The sequence below is a fragment of the Sorex fumeus genome, unplaced genomic scaffold, assembly GCF_029834395.1.
Source record: "Sorex fumeus unplaced genomic scaffold, SorFum_2.1 ptg000032l, whole genome shotgun sequence".
Lineage (NCBI taxonomy): Eukaryota > Metazoa > Chordata > Mammalia > Eulipotyphla > Soricidae > Sorex > Sorex fumeus.
The window spans coordinates 10,229,474-10,249,147 of record NW_026606089.1 but is presented as its reverse complement, the minus strand read 5'-3'; the positions used below and the strand labels follow the sequence as shown (position 1 = coordinate 10,249,147).

General features: G+C 59.4%; 1 protein-coding gene across 5 annotated transcripts; it reads right to left on the bottom strand.

Moving 5' to 3' along the window:
• Positions 1–661: 661 nt before the first annotated feature.
• On the bottom strand, positions 662–19,436 carry PATZ1 (POZ/BTB and AT hook containing zinc finger 1). 5 transcript variants are annotated; one of them, XM_056116490.1, is made up of 5 exons: positions 17,914–19,436; positions 16,492–16,555; positions 10,068–10,239; positions 2,794–2,931; positions 662–1,340 (listed from the first exon to the last, which is right to left on the bottom strand). In XM_056116490.1, exons 1-5 carry the CDS (start codon positions 19,182–19,184, stop codon positions 925–927), a joined length of 2,061 nt encoding a protein of 686 aa, XP_055972465.1. In that variant the 5' UTR covers positions 19,185–19,436; the 3' UTR covers positions 662–924. The 5 variants fall into 5 exon arrangements, with proteins under 5 accessions (XP_055972465.1, XP_055972464.1, XP_055972466.1 ...); XM_056116489.1 differs by having other exon boundaries at positions 663–1,343; XM_056116492.1 differs by having other exon boundaries at positions 1,175–1,343; positions 2,794–2,866.
• Between the last annotated feature and the right edge of the window lie 238 nt (positions 19,437–19,674).

Genomic DNA, 19,674 nt, shown 5'->3' with positions numbered 1-19,674 from the left:
AAGTTAATTATGGTACATCTAAACAAAGTTTAATACTAACCCTAACATGTGACTGCGGTTTACAGAGAGCTCTGTATCACCTGGGATAGCTTTCAGTAGCAATTCACTACAACTTGTCCTAAAAAATAATAACAATAATAATAATAATTAGAGAATTAAAACCCAACAGCAAGTTGGATGGTTAAAACCAAGGACAAACTGGAACTGGGGGTGGGGATGTCCTCGATAGCTGAGCTTGTCCTAGGAGTGAAATGCTAGCCATCAGGCAGGGCTCAGAAAGGTCTGGGGCTCTCCAGGTCAAGGGCAAAGCTCAAGGGGCTCCCAGAGGACATTGACCCCATGGTCCAGAGGATGCTGTAGGCTTCCAGCTTCCTTAAAAACAGTTGGGCATCAGTATCGTGTAGATGGTAGAAACCCGACTATGGTTTCTTTTGAGGGTGATGAGAGGGTGTATGTGTGAGTGAGTGAGTGAGTGAGTGAGTGTGTGTGTGTGTGTGTGTGTGTGTGTGTGTGTGTGTGATTAGAGACGTGGGGGGAGACCAAAGTTAATGAGGTCCCAGACCATCAGGCAAGGGTTGGAACAGGGGCTGCTAAGAACCAAGCACTGGGGATCTTAGCTGCTCCCCAGGCGAGAAACGGTCTGGCTTTATATGTAGTGTTTTCTGCCCTTGTCCCATACTGGATCTCGCAGCTGGTACTGCGGAGTCTCCTATGAGAATCTATTTCTAAAGACTGCTGTGGGGATAGGGAGTGGGAGAAGGGGAGGGGAGAGGGGGGTTTAAAAAAAAAAGACCAAAAACAAAACAAAGAACAACCGAATAAAAATCTCTCAGCTACAGAACCCAAAGACATCACTTCCCTCCGCATTCACAGCATTTCTCAGTAGTCCCCAGTGGCCATTTCCATGGGGACGCAGCATCTGCCTCACTTTCCCTCAGGCCCCATGGGCTGCTGGTCGACCTCGGGATCGACTAAAGACGACGCAAACGCCGACTGAACAATCTGAAACCCAAAGGACTCGAGGAGAGACATGTTCTGCTGGGGAGAGAAAGGTGAGCTGAGAGCAGGGCCCAGGTCCCCCAGGGCGCCCCCGAGGGCCCGGACATGCACCTTCTGGATGTGTTTGTTCAAGTAGGACTTGGAGCGGAAGAAGCTCCCACACTCGGGGCAAGGGTACTTCCTCTCCCCGTCGGACTCCATTTTGGTTTTAGGGACAGCCATGTCACAGGAGAAGGAGCCATTGGTGCTCTGCTTCTCGGGCGTCTTCAAGTCGCTGGCGTCTGAGAGGTCGCCGTAGGAGTCGGAGCTCTCAATCGGATCCTGATGTGAGCATTTCTGGCCTTCTAGGAGAAAACAGAATGGGACAGATGAAGCCGGGCTTTGGCAGTGGCCCCCCTTTCTGGAGGGGTCATGAGGGGCCAGCTCACAGGCTTCTGTCGAGCAGCCAGTGGCCACCACTGCCCCAGCAGAACCCCAGAGGTCCAGCCGGTCAGTCTGGGAGCCTGGAGTGCCTAGGGGGACAGGGGAGAGCCACAGAGCAGGGCACCGGGGCTGCCAGCCTACCTCACCGTACTCGCTTCATGCAGGTGCCCCTGGAACTGCTCACCGTCTCGGCCCGCCTGGGGGAGGGGACCTCCACCACTTCCGACCAGAACAACTCAAAGATCCCCAACTCCCCACGCTCTCTCGGCTGCCCCTGGGGGTACAGCTGGTGGTCCTGATGATGTCAAGGGGGTATGCCACGGGCCTCACCTCTGTGCCAGACTAGCTGCCCCCTCGCAAAGCAGGACCAGAGCCTCGAGGCTCTCACCTGGGGCAGACCCCATCCATGTCTGAGACGCAAACCAACCCTTCTCCTGAGCTCCAGATGCAAGCACTGTCCTTACAACCTTCTCTCGGCCCAAACCCTTCCAGGGCCAAACAGCCTGAGCACGGACATGAGAGAAACTCTGAACACCTCAACTGGCTGTTCCCCACATCAGGGCCGAGGCCACCCGGGACCTCGAGACAACCCTCACTGCTCTGCCTCGCCTGGTCCACTCTGGCACTGTTCCCCACCAATCAGCATCCTCCTGCGGGGGTCCGGAGAGCCTGGCCAGAAAGGGAGATCGTGGATGGGAGCATGGAGCATGCCATCTCTGCCATCTGCCAAGCCCTTGGCGTCATCCCCCAGGCAACGACAACCTGAAACACCACCGAACCGACTGCATCAGCGAGTGCAGATGGGACCTCGCGAGCTCTGTGCGAACCAGCTCCATCAGAGGTGCTCGGGGAGCTCCCTTACAGCCATGCAACGCAGCCAGGGGCCCTCCAGAAAGGGCCACTCGCGTGACCCATCGCCCCTCTGGAGGCGGAAGCCAGCCCTGGCTCCCCCTTGCCCCCAAGGGCAGAGGTGGACACGGCAGTCGCCACAGCTGCACGCCACCTTTAAAGGTGATGGGCAGGCAGGGGACAGGCCCAGAACCACTAGTCATGCGGGGCTCCTCTCCGGCCCTGAGCCAGGGCATCCCTGCAGGGCTCCAGACTGGGAATGGGGGGAGCTGGCCAGGAGCAAGGGAGGAGGGCGAGGGGAGAGGAGGCGGGGGCTGGATCTTGGCAGTGCCCTAAAGCCTCACTGCCCTGGAGGGAAGGACCGCTGGGACTTTTGCTCTGGAGGCCACTGCCACTCAGATCTCCGCGCCTCCTCGAGGCAGCCAGTCCGCCGGCAGCCTTCCCGCCTCCCCACGCCCGGCCTAGCGCCCCCACGACACAGTCTGCGCAGAGAAGCAAAGTGCAGAGCAAGGGGTCGCTTGCCTTTGTTGCCATAGGTCCTGGCGCAGTGGAACGCTGCTCCCCCATTCGGGATGGGCTCCTGGTGCCTGGAGACCTGGGGAAGGGGAACACCGTGGTGGGTTTTAACATGGACCTTTAAGTAGGAGGCAGAGGAGAAACCTAAACAAGACAAAAGGAGATGAGATCCCGCGGCTGGCCAGCACAGACACCTCTCTGCTTCCCCCATGCCTCTCCTCTGGCCGTCCTGGCTAGCATTCGCAGGTCAGCTGCTGCACCTGGGGGGGGGACCCCTCCTTGGCTCAAAAATGGCCGCAACCATGGGAGCCACCTGGCTAAGGAGGAAGGGAGGCACGCTGGCCTTGAACTGGCTTCTCTGCAGAGCCCCGTAGTGAAAGGCCCAGGCACCGCTAGGCTTCCTCAACGCCTCAGCGACAAGGGACATGAACGAGCAGGTAACTCACAGCCCCGAGCTAGGTACCGGCACTACAGCCACAACACAGTCAGAGCTAAATACACAGCACCCTAGTGCAGCCACGGGGCTCCAAGGCAGCAGAATGCCTGCGGAACGCCCATAAAAAGTGGACTGGACCCCAAAGATGATGGTGGTGAGACGAAATCCCAAAGGAATGCCTTAAATAGAGCACCCTTCTCTCTCTCTCTCTCTCTCTTTTTTTGGATCACACCTGGCAGTGCTCTCGGGTCACTCCTGGCCCTGCACTCTGGAATTGGTTCTGGCGGTTCTCAGGGAGCCATATGGGATGCCGGGGATCAAACCCACGTCGGCCCTGTGTAAGGCTTTGCCCCCCTCCTTCTCTGAGGACATCTCTGCTTTCCTTTCAGGCCTTTGAACAACATGAACAAAACCAGGCAGTCCTCTCTTATTCATTGGGGTCCTTTCGAGCATCCTCAGGTTCTTTTTTGGAAACACCTGGAAGGGCTCAGGGCTCACTCCTGGCTGTACAGGCTCAGGTTATGTGGTAATGGGGATCAAACCCAGGCATGCTGCAAGGCAGGTGCCTTACCTACTGCTGTACTACTCTCTGGCCCTGGTTCTTCTTAAAGAAGAATTGGGTGTCATCTTTGTTTTGTGGGAGGGGCCGCTCATCCAGCTGGGAGTTTGCTCTTGCACGACCCTGATGCCCCGGTCTCTTGAGCCATGAGCTATCTCAGGCTGGGGAGGAAAAGTAGGCCTCGGGTTAACTTCCACCTTCCACACCAGCCACTGTGATTAGGCCCCGCCTCGGTCAAGGATCTGAAAATGAAACTGAGGCTTTTGAGTGTAAGACCCACGTGGGGGGCTAGTATCCTAGTGGTGCCCCTTTAATCCACGCTAGATTTGGCAGCCACGTTCTCAGGGATTTTCATTCCTTTTAAAAATCACAATCATGGGGTAACAGTGGGATCCATTACTAACAGGCCAAAGACTGGAGAGTACTGTATAATGTCTGCCAAGGATATTTTTGTTGTTTAAATTTTTTTTAATTAAAAAATGAATTTATTTGGTTCCTGGGCTACATGTGGTGGTGCTCAGGACTTACTCCTAGCTGTGCATTCAGGGATTATTCCTAGTGGAGGTTGGGGGACCATATAGGATGCCAGAGATAAAACCCAGCTGGCCACATGTAAGGAAGTGCCCTACTTGATGTACTATCGCCAAAGATGTGTTCTTAAAGTCAGAATTGGCACGGTCTTTGGGTGTGTGTGTGTGAGGTGGGCGGCCAACCTTGTGGTACTTAGGGCTTACTCCTAACTCTGCGCTCAGGGGACCGTAAGGGGCTCTGGGATCAAACCCAGGTTGGCTGTGTGCAAGGCAAGCGCCCTGCCTGCTGTGCTATCTCTCCAGTCCCTGCCATGGTCTTTGGAATGGACCCATCATGAAGGACCACCTTTAGCAAAGGATGACAGTGCACCAAACCCAGTACATTGCATGCGTCATTTTGTAGACTTCCCACCATCCTAGAGCTGGGAACGATGTTAATACATTTTTTTTTTTTGCAGAGGGTTTGGGCACATCCAGTGATGCTCAGGAGCTACTCCTGGCTCTGCACTTACAAATTATTCGTGGTAGTGCTCAAAGGCTGGAGTGATAGCACAGCGGTAGGGTGTTTGCCTTGCACACGGCCAGCCTGGCCGGGCCGGGTTCGATTCCTCCGCCCCTCTCAGAGAGCCCGGCAAGCTACCGAGAGTATCTCGCCCGCACGGCAAAGCCTGGCAAGCTCCCCGTGACGTATTCGATATGCCAGACACAGTAACAACAAGTCTCACGATGGAGACGTTACTGGGCCCGCTCGAGCAAATCGGTGAACAACGGGAGGACAGTGCTACAGTGCAGAGCTCAAGGGACCATATGGGATGCTCAGACTTGGTTGGCTGCATGCAAAGCAAGCACCTTAACTGCTGTACCATTTCTCCAGCCCCTGTACTCATTTTACAGAAGGAGAAATAAAATTTGGTGAACTTGATCTGAATCACATGTACAGGTGAGTGGAACAGCTTAATCTCCAGGAACATTCCGCTAGAATTTGGTCTTTGGCCAGTCGTCAGACTCTTATATTTTATGGCGGGGGAGAAGGGGTGCTACCCAGCCGTGCTTGAGAACCCAGAGGTCACTCCCAGCTGTGTTTGGCGCGAGGCCTAACAGGGTTCAGGTCTGCTACGGTGGTTGGCTGTTCTTTAATGATTTTTCTGTCTTTGCCTTGGCCCCAGAAACAACCCTTGGACTTTTGCAGTTGGTCTCACTATCACCAGTGACACTGATGTAGGTCTCCTGCCCTGTGGTGTTGGCTTAGCACATGCTGAGACAGGAGCTGACCTCTGGGAATCCTATTGAACACACTCCCCTGAAAACAACAGCTGATGGTTTGGGAGGAAAACACGGCACTGGGTGAATGTTCTTTCTTTCTCCAGCAGCACCGCACCACACTGCTGCCCGGGCCAGAGGTCAGTGGTGTCCCTGCCTAGTGAAACATGTTGTCCTGTGCTGGGACTGAGGAGGTGGCTGGGGCCAGGCAGGGGGGCTGAAGAGGTCCATTATAAACATTGCTGAGAGGGGAACCAGGGTCCCAGGACTGGATCTTAGCCCTGTCCCCAGACTGGCACGGTGGTAACCAGCACAGGAACCAGGGCTCCGTGATAACAGGATGCCACTTTAGAATGGAACGCTTCCTGTGTCTTTTAATTGAGCCTCAAGGAGCCTCCGAAGTAGTGTGAAGCTCTGCCTGGCACACCCAGGGAAACCCACTGCAGTCGGAGGGAGCAGGAGAGGCGGCAAGCAGCGTCAGGACTACGCATTTGCTCTCTGTGCAGAAGCTATACCAGGGGAGCCGAGCAGATGCTCCAAGACAACTTGCTGCATTTTCCTGAAAACCCGTCGGCGAAACACGTGGCTGGGCTCTCTTGACTTCCCCCCAGCTGCAAACTATCTATAGCAAAACCACATTGTGTGCGGTAGGAGTGGATCCACAGCTGCCACTTCAAGCCCAGAACCGAAACACGGTGCAACTCCGCAGCCACGCACTGGGCTAAGACCGAAGCTGAGTTTGTGAAAAGGACGCCTCTCCGAAGCCAGGGACGTTTGCGGCGATTCTAAACTCACCTGCCCCTTCCCCACCGGTTAAGCAAGAACTAAGGAGGCACACTGAGCTGAGCCTCCGAGTGACGGAAACCAGGCACACGTGCGTGACGCCCAGCCACCTCAAAGCCACCTTCCCTGGAGCTCTGGAGCTGAAGATCGTATGACCCACACCGGCATGCTCACGCACGGCAGGATGCAGTGAGCACCACAGAAGCAAGTGCTCTGCCCACAGGTGCTACACCCGATGCCCAGGGGCTCCTTGTCCAAACCAGGGTGGGGATGCGGCTGACTGAGCTGCTGGGGGAGGGGGGGCATGGGGGGGGGTTTCTGCGTGGCTCAGTGCGGGGGCACGGCAGGTTGTCTGCATCCCTGGGCCAGTGGCGCGACGCACGCACTCACAGCTAACTGCAGAGAACATCCCCCTGCCTCTTAAGCAACGACGTTCCAAGCCCAGATACGTTCTCAGCCAATGACAGATTCCCAGCCAGTTACCCGCCTTCCACAGACCAGCACAGGACCCTGCCACAAAAACTTAGGACCATCATGGTGAGCCACAGTGTCCTCCTCCTCCCTGCCCCACCCAATTGATTTTCTCAACTTGTGAATGAGGTGAATTATACTCCTTACAACTGCAGATTATACTCCTCCGTAGCTGGTATGATCCCCATCCTGATAGGTCTCTAGGACAAAAGAGAGGGCCATCTGTCCCAAAACTGCATGTGACACAAATGTAGGCTGAGGTTAATCTGCCCGCCTATCCGCTTTCCCTGTTCGTCTCAGTCGAGTAGTTTTACAGTTAATTGGGCTGTTGGGCTGGAAGGACCTCAGAAGGCCCCCAGAGTCCTCATGGCCCAAACTCGACTCCTCTGCCCAGCTGGAGAACAGTTAGCCTGTTCTAACACGAACCTTCAGACAGAGAAGAACACTGATTTATTTGGGCAACTCCTGCTTTATTCACAGCTTTGGTGGCAAGGGGGGCAAAGGAGGGCACAGTTCTAGCCGTTTTTATTCTAATGTCTCGGTTACCTTTTCCTCTGAGTTATTTGGGGAGGGGATTGGAGCGATAGCGCAGCGGGTAAGGCATTTGCCTTGCACGCGGCCAACATGACCGACCTGGGTTCGATTCCTCCGCCCCTCTCGGAGAGCTCGGCAAGCTACTGGGAGTACCTCACCCGCACGGCAAAGCCTGGCAAGCTCCCTGTGACATATTCGATATGCCAAACACAGTAACAACAAGTCTCACAATTTGTTGTGAGACGTTACTGGGCCTGCTCAAGCAAATCGATGAACAACGGGAGGACAGTGCTGACTGCTATTTGGGGAGATGGGAGGATGAGAAGGGAGAGTGGGGATTAGCTCTTCCTACCACTCATTCCCAAAGAATGAATCCAGAGGTAGAATCCTGCTCTTCCTTTTCCAATAAAGACTACACTGTAGCTGGGACCAGTGCTCCCGTTTTCCGGCGGAATGAGACTTCCTCTCTGCTTCCTCTCTGGCATGCAAAATGACTGAGCTTGTGATCCAGCTCTGGCTGAGCTTCTCTGAGATTCTCAGAGTGGGCTCTGGGTTTCCCTTCCCTGCTTCTCATCCAAGTCACGCAGTCCTCTGTACCAGTGCTCAGAAGACGGACTCGCGGAGAGGAACTGCTGGCTTTGCACCCTCTCCTGTCTCTGAACTAGGCCCGGCAGGGCTGGGTCTCTGCTCTTTCCTTAATATTTTTTTTGGAGGGGGAGGGGAGAGCAGGGGACGACGGTGGGAGGTGGGGGGGCAACATACCCAGTTATGCTCAGGGCTTACTGCTGGTTCTGCATTCAGGGATCATTCCTGGTGGGCTTGGGGAACCATGTGGGGATTGAACTCTGGTTGGCTGCGTACTGAGGCAAGCAACTTAACTGCCGTACTATGTCTCCAGCCCATCTGTCCAGGATTTTTTCTTTGTTTTCTTCCCAGTTCTTGCCCCACTCTGCCATCTGGGCAAGGCTCTCTGCGTCTCAGCATCAGAGTCCTTCCCCACTCTCCTGGTTCCCTACCTCTGGCCTGACCCCAGTTCTCAGGCTGAGGACTTCAGCCTTGAAAACTTGACACAAATGCAAGGGGTAGCAAACGTTTTTGGTGGTGCCTGGGGGCGCATTCAGGAAGCCAGGTGAGTGGGAAATAAGACAAGAAACGATCTTTTGGGCCACGGACGGAGGTCATTGATAGAGACAGCTTTGCTTGGCCAAGGGTGTGGGCTCAGTCACCTCTCCCGCTCTCTCTCCCTTCCTCCCCCCTCTTCTCTGTCTCTGTCTGTCTGTCTGTCTGTCTCTCTCTCTCTCTCTCTCACACACACACCATCCTTCTCAAGGAGTGGGGCAGCCAAGGACAAGAAGGTCAGCCACAGCCTGGGAACTCCCCTCGGGCATGACCCCAGGCACTGCTCACCCCTGAGAACACATTCCCACCAGCAACCTAGGTACAGGCTCCCCTGACTGAGCACAGGCCGGAGCTCAGGCTGCTCTTATCAGCACCTCCCGCTTTCACAGCGGGTGTCTCGACGGCTCGAGCATCACCATCCAGCAGCCTTCAAGGCCAGGCCAGATGTGCAGTTCCCAGGAGAAACCTGGCGCGCGGGTACCACCAATATGTGGCGACTCAACCATCTTCGGGGCCCACGGAGACCGCGCAGGCACCCAGAGCTGAGGTGCCAGGCCTGCCCTGAAGCCAAGTGTCCACAAGCCTCATCTTCCCTCTCGCTGTCTCAGAGCAGAAGGAGGGGGCAGCGCCTTGCAGGGTTCGCAGCCCCATCGCCTCCCATATCTCCCGGGAGCCTCACGACGACCCTGTGAGGCAGAGGTGGACGAGTGCGGGAGTCTCCACCCCGTGGAGAGGTGAAGAGCCGGAGGCTTGGGGATGGTCAAGATCACGGAGCAGGATGAAGGGACGAGCTAGCCCGAGAGCCCAGCTGCAGTGCTCAGCACACTAAGTCACTCTGAGGCTTCCGGGAGCCTGGGGACAGGAGTGTCCCAGGAGACCGGCCCTCCCAGCCACGTCCCCGCCCAGCCTAAGTGAGCGCACCTTGTGGGAGTCTCCTCACACCCACCAGACAGATGGCACAAGCCGCCGCCACGGACACTGTGCTTGGAAACATAGACTGTCAGCAAGTCCTGCCTGACACCCAGGGACAGCACCAAAGACGACACGGGGCCACCAAGCCAGACACCACGGAGGTCAACCGAGGCCACCAGCACGCTCGGGGCACCTGCGCAAGAGGGGCCTGGGATAGAGCTGCTCTCCCCACCCCCCCTCCAGCCACTCGGGCTAAACCGTTTCTGCCTGCCTCGCACCTCCAGTTGCCAGGTCATCAGCCAGCGAAAGCTCTGAGGCAGATCCCCACCCCGCGGCCTAGTGATTACCCAGCCCCCCGGCTCAGTGGTCCAGTGGTGTCTCGACATGCCTGAGGAGCAGATGCGTCACGGGCCAAGCCTAGGGACCACACTGTCCTCCCTTGCTGACGTGCTGGGACTCCTGCTCCAAGCACCACCACCACCCCCCTCCGAGTTTCTGGGAAAGAAAGGGGGGTGGCCAAGGGCTAGCTGGGCAACGAGAACGCTGAGCGTGGAACGGGCCGGGAGGCCGGGCCGTGCAGAGGACGGCGTCTGCGGCAGGCTGGGCAAGGCACCCGCGGCCTCCCCCACGCGCCCAGGCGGCTCCTCTGGCAGTGAGGACACAGCGGGGAGATTACCTCGGTTACAGATACTGCAGAAGTTGCTGGGCCCCTCACTGTGCTTCTTCAGGTGGTCTGCCATGTATGCTGCCCGCAAGTACTTCCCACACACCTGACAGGGCACCTTGTCTTCATGACAGGCCAGGTGGGAGCGCAGACGGTCTCGGGTGGCAAAAGATGCATTGCAGGTCTGAGGGCAGAAAGGAAACTGGGATGAAGGGAACGAACTGGCACTGCGGACCTTCTCCCCTGCCCCGCACTAGGAAGCGCAGTCCCTTTTGTGCAGGGATTCCCTGTGTTGGCTTGGCCCCCCAGACCTCAGATTGGGGCCCAGCTTTATTTTGCAGAAGCTCAGACAGCTGCTTCCAGTGCCCATGATGCCTCCTCAGGGGACAGCCTGGCTGGAATGGCCAAAGGGCCACCATCCCCTACCCCAGACATGCGCTGAACAGATTCTCCTCTACGGGAGCGACCCAGGATGTCTTTTTCTCCTAAACATCAGTAACTGAGTTTTTAAAATACGTGTGTGTGTAACTTAGTCCTACACTAAGTTCCTCCCCACACGGGGAGTCCCTTTCCCTTTCTTTCCTACTTTCCAATAAACTCTTCTGTCACTGTCACTGTCCTCCCGTTGTTCATCGATTTGCTCGAGTGGGCCCAGTAACGTCTCTATTGGAGACTTTGTTGTTACTGTGTTTGGCATATCGAATATGTCACGGGGAGCTTGCCAGGCTTTGCCATGCGGGCGAGATACTCTCGGTAGCTTGCCGGGCTCTCTTCTACTTAAAAGAAAAAAGACAAGACAAATAGGTGTGGGGGACGAGGGAGACAGGGACGTGGCTCAAATGGTAGATAGAGCACAGCTGCCTTCATGGGGAAGCCCTGGGTTTGAACCCCGGAACCGTGTACCCCTCTAAGTACTGCCCGGCGTGTTCTCCACAGCAAAGGAAAAAGATTTTATTTATTTGATGCTTGGAGCCACACCCAGTGATGCCCAGAGGTTACTCCTGGCTCTGCACTCAGAGATCACTCCTGGTGGAACTCGGGACATATGGGATACCAGGGATCGAACCCAGGCCCGCTGTGTACAAAGCAAATGCCCTACCCGCTGCACTATCACTCTGACCCCAAAGAAAAAAGATTTTAAAAACCACCACCACCACCAACAACAACAATAACAACACAGAATTAAGCTCAGCTGCATCTGCTGTAAATCAGTTCACTGGGGAGTTGCTGGCATATAACTGAACCCGTCTCACTGCTCTCTGTCCTGGGTTTCCCCGAACTGCTTTACGCCAAGAATTCAAGGCATTCGCTTTACTTGAAAATTACATTAGCCCTGGCCCCTGGGAAATAGAAAGGAAAGGTGGGATATAAACCGAGAGCTAATGCTTCCTGATACTCTGAGAATCTGTAACCAAAACACAGCCCGCAAAATGACAGTGTCAGCCCTGCTCCGGCGAGAGTCAGCAGAGCGCTGACCGGGGGCCTCCGCAGGACGGAGCCTTTGTGGAAGGGCATGGCAGGGAGGCGCAAGCAGTGACCAGGCCCGAGACGCCGCCCTGCCCTGACTGGAGCGCTCGCTTGTTCTGTGCCAGGCAGGCGCCCCAATTAGCCTTCTAGAGGCACTTATCTCGCGCCATCCATCCTCGAGGCAGCTGAGACACGTTGTCTTATCACCCTCCGAGTGCGGCCACAGAAAGCCGTGGCGTGAAGATCCGCTCACAGCGGGTCCCGGGGTGAGCGGAGCCCCAAATCCCTGGACATCTGCTGGACTTGGAATGCAGACCTGACATGGTCTCGGCCACCGGGAGTCCCCCTGCCTGCCCCCCCCCCCCCGCCACCGCGCTTGCTCAACAGATGTTTACCCCCAGTGGAGACCACAAAAGGTAGGACGGCCCTCAGGACGGTTGACTCTGGTGACTTCAAGCTACTGCTTTGCATGGGAGTATCTCGGGGCAAGCTTGCTTCTGCCCTCTGTGTTTTGTGTTTGCTGTTTTAGGACTGCAAGAAGCAGCAGTCATGCTTCAGGGGCATTAGAGAGGAAACAGTGAGGACCCGCGCAACCCTGCTCGCATGCTCGAGCGGGGCTGCTCCGGCCATCTCTGAAAGAATGCACCCCAACTCCTCAAAGGGAATTGCACACCCCCAGCCCGACAAGCACGTGCCTTCCTATGAACAACCAAGACACGGGCACCGTGGGGGCAGGAGGTACCACCGCTAACATTTAGGTCCCAAAGGGCTGCGTGCATCAGGAGAGGACTTGCTGGGCACATTTTCTTCTAAGTAGCTGTTCCAAACTTGGACAGGACTATGCATGCAAACGAAACACTACTTGTTCTTTTTTTTTTTAATACACTGGACAAATAAAGTTTAGAATGTGATTTGGCCCCAACACACAACTCCACTGCACCAAAAAGAGCCCTGGAAACACCGTGCCACTGCCAGGTGGTCCCCTATCCCCTTCTGACTCCTGGGGTGGGGGTGGGGCGTTCCATCTCTCCTGATTTCCCATCGAAGGGGACCAGGCCCTCAGAGGATATGGGACAGGTGAGATGTGAGGCAGCCCCTGAGCCTGATTCTTACCATCTCCAGACTCAGTGGGGGCTTCTGCAGAGGGGGAGATGCTGATACATTTTAACCTAGAGGGGCCGAGGGGGTAGTAGTAGCATTTGTGGAGGCTGAAGCAGGTTCGATCCCCCACACTATATATGGTTCCCCGAGCACTGCCAGGAGTGATCACTGAGCGCAGCCAGAAGTAAGCCCTGAGCACAGCTGGGTGTGGTTCCCCAAAAACAAACGAAACGTTTTAACCTAGCATTCTTGGTCGCCAGGACTCCCCCATTAGAGACTGATGAGAAGGCTGTGTGGGCCAAAATAAGCCACTGGGGGATTTGAAAGCCTCAAGAGCACCAGATTTTACGGCGAGAGATGGGCCCCACCTCAGTCAGAGACCTCAGGATCCAAGCAGAGGTCACATGGGGGGAGAGAGAGGCTCAGCCCATAAGCCAGAGCAAGGACTACTGTCCTCACCCTGCCAGTGATCTGGGGACAAGACCCCCACTCTGCGCACCAATGCTCTGCGCCATCTCCAAATGGTGCAGGGGCAGAAAGCCTGCGTCCAGGCACTCTCTTCCAGCACGGGACTCGGAGAGGCCTTCTTCCGGGACCTGCTCTTCAGGGCACAGCTGCCACTCTATGCTAGAGGCAATGGACTGACCAAGCCTCGATGGGTCACAAGCAGGTTAGGTGCTGGGGCGGGGAGCAGGCGCTGGCCGAGCGCAGTGAACCCCCAGCCGGAGCTGACTTCCCTCCGCCGCCCCCCAGTGACTACGGAATGAAAGCGAGCGTTAGCTGGGCAGGCCTAATGAGGAATGTCAACCTCGTGGGGGTTAGGAAACACCAGCACAGAACCAACAGAAACTTGCCCTGGGTGGCCCAGGCGAGTGGCAGTGACCACCGGCTTCTGTGTGCCAGAATGGACCCGAGGCGGCGGCCCCCAGGTTTTCTGAGGGAGTCCTGAAGGGTAAGTACCGAGGCCCTGTCTCCACCTGCTGGGAACTAGGGTATCACAGAACCCAAGAGTCTAGTCGCGCGAACAGAGAGAGAGGGAGAGAGGGGACAGAAACACAGCTGAGAGGGGGGACCACTAGAACCGCTCCAGGAGGGTCCTCGCGAAGCAAGGCACTGCCCTCCTGGACACGGGAGCAGAGAGAGGGGCCCTGACAGGAGGAGGGGCACCAGGGAAGCGCATCCTCCAGGCCTGGCCCACCGGCCCCATGGAGCTGGGTTCACCTCGACTCCCCCTCCCTCCGCCGCCCCCAGACTTCCCCACATTTTTCTTCCCAAGGGATGCATAGCTCAGGACTGGGTACCAGGGACACACACAGAACGCAGCCCGTGAGCTGCCCTTCTGCCCAAGCCCCCCCAACCAGCCTGAGAAGTGCGGCCCCCACAAGCAACAACGACGCCAGCGCCAGCCTCTCCGCTGCAGGCTGATCCGGGCGGAATGACCGTAGCGCCTGGAGCGTGGCCCAGCTCAGAGGCCCCACACTTGTATGGCCTCAGCCACTCGAGCCCCGACACCCTTCTCTGGCAGTGGCCCCTCTGTCCACTGTGGCATCGGGAGGGCCTGAGGCCCAAGGAACCAGGTCCCCCAAAGCCATGCCATCACCACTATTTTCAGAACATACACCACACGGGAGGGAGGGTCCTGCTGACGGCCCACGTGTCTCTCTGCCGGGTCAATCCCGGGAGCTGGCGCCAGCGGGTTTGCCAGTGTGTGTCGGAGGGGCAGGGCTGGAGGGGTGGGGGGTGGTCATCCACCAAGGGACAGTGCTGTCAATAGCGTGACACAGACCGAGGACAAAACACACAAAGCCTCAAATGTTAGAATGAAAACTTTTATCAGCAGTCCTGTGACCCCGCGGGGCCTGCGGGGTGGGAGGTGGGGGTTGGTGTAGGTAGGGGGGTGGCTACCGGGGTAAACCGTTGGGGGCCTGAGGGGAAGCCACATCTGCTTTAACAGCCTCCAAAGCCAGACATTGGGGTGACCCGACAGAAAGCTACTGGTTAGTCTCGTTCCTCAGCAAACACAAAAAAGTCTAACTCGCTAGCCACAACTAAAAGCAGGAACCCGGCTGCGTGGGGTGGCAGGGGTGTCCTGTGTGTGTGTGGGGGGGGGGACGACTCACACCTAGAGTGGGTGGCCACGCCCCAATCCAAAGCCCCCCACCATGCCGAGGAGTGGGGAACACCGTCCCTGGGACAGCACACCCGCCAACATCACACCGCCAAGGACGACACCCGGGGCCGACGCCCCGGAACTACAGGTGGGGACACAAAAAACACTCCAGAGCCCAGAAGGAAACCTGCGGACTGGGTGGGGGGTCCAGAAAGGAGCTCAGGGGAGGCTGACGCGGGAAAGACCCCCGGTCAAGCCGGGAGGAGCCGCCACCTTGCCCCGGAGCAAAGCAGGGGTGTCACACCCGCTGCCGCCCCCTGCCTGACTACCCCACGGGCCACTGCGCAAAGGCCCGGCTGCCCTCGGGGGCCGTCCAGCCCTGCCTCAGGTATCCCGGCGGGGCTGGGCAGAAGAGAGGGTTGCTGGCGTGTGCCGGGCCCATGTTTTCAAGGGCGGGGAAGGACTTTTTTAGAGAAAGGGAAAAGGCGGTGTCAGGAACCGAATGGGACGACCTCCACAAGGCCGGCTGGGCAAAGTCCCATGATGGCAGGTCGCTAGGAAGAGATTCCAGGGGCGGTAGGCCGCTGCTGCTCCCAACCCACACCTGGAAAAAGGGCAGAGAGTGCAGGTTACCCCCCGCGCCACCGGGCACACCCCCACTGCCCTTGGGGCTCTGCCTCCCCTGCCTGGGAGAGTCGGAATGTGCTCGGTGACAGAGAACCAGAGACAGAGAAGAGAAGACAGGAAGTGTGGCCGAGACAGATCCCTGCGGGTCCCCCGGGTCGTCTTCTCGGGGGGGATGGGGGTCGGGGGCACCCAGCCGGGCATGGGCGAAGACTGTCTACACGGGGCCTGCGGGGTTGGGGGGGCGGGGGAAGGAATGTTCTCTGCCTCTCGGAGGAGGAAACCAGCGTCCTCGCCACGGACCGGATAGAGATGCCAGCTCCCCCCCACCCCCACCCCCGAGGCCGAAGTTAGTCCACAACTCTGCGCGCCTCTCGCCTGGTGGTACCCCGGCCCGGGAGGGGGCAGACCATCAAGGAGAAGACAGAGGCGGTTTTTCCATGCACACAGAAATGCTCATGTGGCCAGGAGACGGAAACTCGGAAGCTCTGGGCACCACAGGGCCCCCACCCCCACCCCGATGCAGTTCAAGAGACAAGCCAGAGGTCGAGACTGTCGCCCAGCGTTCCCTACCTGCTGCCACACAACGAATGCCAGGGAAAGGGTTTGCAGGCCTCATGGGGGTGGGGGGGGGACCCGGGCCCACCTCCTCTATCCCTGCCTCTATCTCCTGCCTGTGCCCTGTGCTGAGGGGACCCAGAAGGAACTCTTCACGCCAGGGGAGCGATGTAGGCAGAGCAACACCTACCCCCCCACTCCCCCCCAAAAAAAACCTCTCCCTCCCCTCTGCGGTCCTGACAAACTGCTGGAAGCAGAAGCCCGGCCCCATGGGATGTCCCGGGCCACTTCCACAACGTGCCCCCGCCATCCAAGGCGGCACAGGAGCGGGAAGGAAAGCCAAGCAGCAGAGCGAAGGCGGAAGACGGGGTGGGAACCAGGGCCCAGCCACCGGGAAGGAGGGGACAGCAGCTGGGGGGGCGAGGGGGGACTGGAGGGAGAACAAAGGCGAGCAGACGGAGGGAGGGTGGAGGGGCCGAGGGGGAGGTGTGCGAAGCAGCGGTGGTCAGCCGGCCAGCCCCACACACCCCCGCGGGCTGGGCCTGAGGCTGCGGCCCCGCCCAGACTGGGCCCTACCTGACACTTGTGAGGCCGCTCGGAAGTGTGCACCTGCTTGATGTGTCCGTTCAAGTGGTCAGGCCTAGGACGGAGAGAAACGAGAGACTTTTAGAGGAAGAACTGGAAACGGGGGATGGATGGCCAACTTGGCCCGACTCGCACTCACTGAAGAGGGCCCCCAGCCCCCTGATCCCCCACCAGTCTGACGAAGACCAAGTCATCCCCCAGCTTGGGCTCCTTGGGCCTCAGTGCCCGGGGGTTCCGTAAAGGGGGGCGGGAAGTGAGCTGCCTTTGGTCTGACCTTGCTCCTCCTCCCCCTTCCCCACCCCCCCACCCCTTCAATGATTTCTAGGGCCCCGTGGGTGGGTAGTCTTAGAACCCGGGGGCTGCCTTGCTGCTGCCTTTCCGGGAGGGTGGGGGGGGGCATGGCGAGGGCTGTGGGATTCATTGTCCAGACTAAAGCCCCTTAGAAACTCAGCACGCCCCTCCCCCAGCCTCTCCCGCCACGCCAGCCAATGAATGCCACCCGGATGGAATTCAGTCCCCAGAGGCCGAGGCATGAAGCCCGAAGTCCCCAGCTGGGGCTGGTAAACCAGATGCCCGCTGGAGCAGGTGGGCAGGGGCTGCCTGACCGGTAAGACTGGTTCCAGCCTGGGGCCCCTCTGAGGGAGTTCTCCATCCTGGCCTTCGCACGCGTGCACACACACAAGGTACTCGGGAACCAGGCAAGTTAAAACTGGCCTTTTATTCAGAATAGTAAAAGGAAAAAAAAATCAAAAAACAAACAACAAACCCTCAGCTCCCAGAACTGAGAGTCCTCAGTTCCCTAGCCGACTTCCCTCCTAGAAAGGAAATCTTAAAAAAAAAAAAAGGCCTCCTGCCTTCCTTCTTTGGGGGCCAGAGGACAGAAAAGGGGTCAGTCTGTGACTCCAGAGCGAGGTCGTGGCCTGCAGACTGCAGATGGGGGGCCGCCAGATGCTGGTGTCATGCTCAGGCCCTGACGAGCTCCCCAGTGCTCCGAGGGGGGTTGGGGACTGGAGTGGAAGGAGTCCCGAGACACTTCTCCCCCCCTACCGCCCCCCCAGCCATTCAAGCAGGGGAAAGTCGCTAAAGGAGCTCTCAGCCTCCTGCCCCCAGAGGGGGCCCCTCGCCTGGTGCCGGAAACACAAAGGGAGCCCAGGGAGAAGAATGGGGAGGCCCAGTGGCGGTGGCCTCAGGAATCCGGCCTGTTCCCACAAGGCCCCATGGCAAAGAGACAGCCGGGCCTCGGAGCACCAGAGCACTGCCCCGAGAGAAGAGTAAGCAGCTGGAGTGTGCGGGTGTGTGTGCATTAGGACACTCCCCAAACTTGCCCTGTGCCCCCATACACCAAAGACCCCCCAAGTCACCCACTCGCCCAGATCCTGGCAGCGGGCGGGGGTGGCGGGCGCCCCTCCTCACCTGGAGAAGCCCTTCCCGCAGCTCTGGCAGATGTACGGCTTGCCCACGGAGCCGTCGTGGGAGCGCACATGGTAGGACATGCGGTCTTTCCTCTTGAAGCGCAGCCCGCACACGGGGCACGAGTAGGGCTTCTCGCCCGAGTGCGACAGCTTGTGCCGGTTCAGGTGGTACACGTCGCGGAAGATCTTGCCGCAGATCTCGCAGGCCACCTGCTTCCGGGTCCGGCTCCGCTTGCGGGGCCCGTCGGGGTCCTCGGCGATCGGGAGCCCGTTCTCGCCCAGCCGGGGCGGCGGCAGGTCGATGTAGCCCAGCTGCAGGCTGGTCACCCCGTGCTGGGCCTCGTGCTGCCGGAGCCGGTTGGCGTCGGTGAACACCTTCCCGCACAGGCCGCAGGGGAGGATGCCGGCCTCCCGCAGGCCCCCCGGGGACCCGAACATGGAGTCCAGCAGGTTGGCCTTCCTGGGGCGGCCGCGGCCCCGCTTGCTGGCCAGCGGAGGCGCGCTGGAGGCCACGTTGGGGAAGGGGGAGGTCAGCAGCTGCGGGGACAGGGGTCCGGCCACCATGGGCAAGCGGTCCACTCCGGGCAACACGGGCAGGGAGGCCTGGCCGGCGATGGCCGCCCCGGCGGCCCGCGCCGCGTCCTCCTCCGGCTGCATGCTGCCCGCGATGCCGTTGCTGTTGGCGGCCAGCGCGGCCCCGTTGGTCATGTCCAGAGGGAAGCCCAGGTCCGAGGTGCCGGGCGGCCGGAAGAGCATGATGTCAGCCCGGGCCGGGGGCACCAGGATCTGGACGTTGGACTGCTTGATGACCTCCTGGCAGATCTCGATGACCGACCGCATCAGCAGGAACTTGGCGGCCGTCATGAGCTCGGGGAAGCTCTCCAGGCGGACCACGATGCGCGAGGTGTAGGCGAAGTCGAGGATGTCCCCGAACACCTTGGAGCTGATGGTGTGCATCTCCAGCTCGCGGCTGCCCCCGGCCCCGCCGCCCGAGGCGGCCGCGGCGCCCCCCACGTCGGCGGCGCCCCCGTCGGCCGCCCCGCCGTCGCCCAGCTGCGCGCTGAACACCGACTCGAAGTACTCGCTGCAGGCGGCCAGCACGGCGCGGTGCGCGGGGAAGCTCTCGTCGCCCACCCGCAGGAGCACGTCGCAGAAGCGCCCGCCGTTCTTGCGCTGCTGGTTCAGGTTGTGCAGCATCTCCGTGCTGTGCCGGCTCACCTGGTAGGTGTAGCAGCCCGACGGGCCGCAGGATGCGTCGTTCACGCGCTCCATGGCCGCCGCCGCCCCCTCCCCGCTAGCCGGGCCGCGGCGCTCGCCCGCCCCCCGTCCCTTCCCCGAGGCAGCAAGAAGAGCGGGACGCGGCAGACGTGGCTACACTCCCACACGTGCCGGCCCGCGGCGCTGCAAGTCTCGCAGGTGCGCCGGGCGCACACGCCCCCCGCCCGGGTCGGACCGTCTAGGCGACCGGGCACGGCCCCCGCCACATCGCTCCCCCCGCCCGGCGGAAACGCGCGCTCCTCGCTCCTCGCCGCCCTCCGCCCCGCCGGCCGCTCCGACTCGGCCCACCTCCGCGGGGGGACGCGAGCACCGAGGTGCGCCCCTCCTGCAGGCGCGCCTGCCGCCTCCCCTCCCGCCCGCCAGGCGGCGCCGACGCGCAGGCGAGAGCGGAAGGCGCGCGCGCGCGCGGGCGCGCGGGCCGGAGGAGGCCGGGTCCTGGCGCGCAGGCGCGGGCGGGCGGGCGCGCGCCGCGGCTTTCCCCGGG

Excerpts from the sequence above, each read along its gene's own strand:
- PATZ1 (XM_056116489.1), bottom strand. The coding sequence starts at position 19,184 with ATGGAGCGCGTGAACGACGCATCCTGCGGCCCGTCGGGCTGCTACACC. Across the intron at positions 16,556-17,913 it reads TGCGGGAAGGGCTTCTCCAG|GCCTGACCACTTGAACGGAC; the intron begins GTGAGGAGGGGC and ends TCTCCGTCCTAG. Across the intron at positions 2,932-10,067 it reads CTGCAGTATCTGTAACCGAG|GTTTCTCCTCTGCCTCCTAC; the intron begins GTAATCTCCCCG and ends TGTCTTGTTTAG.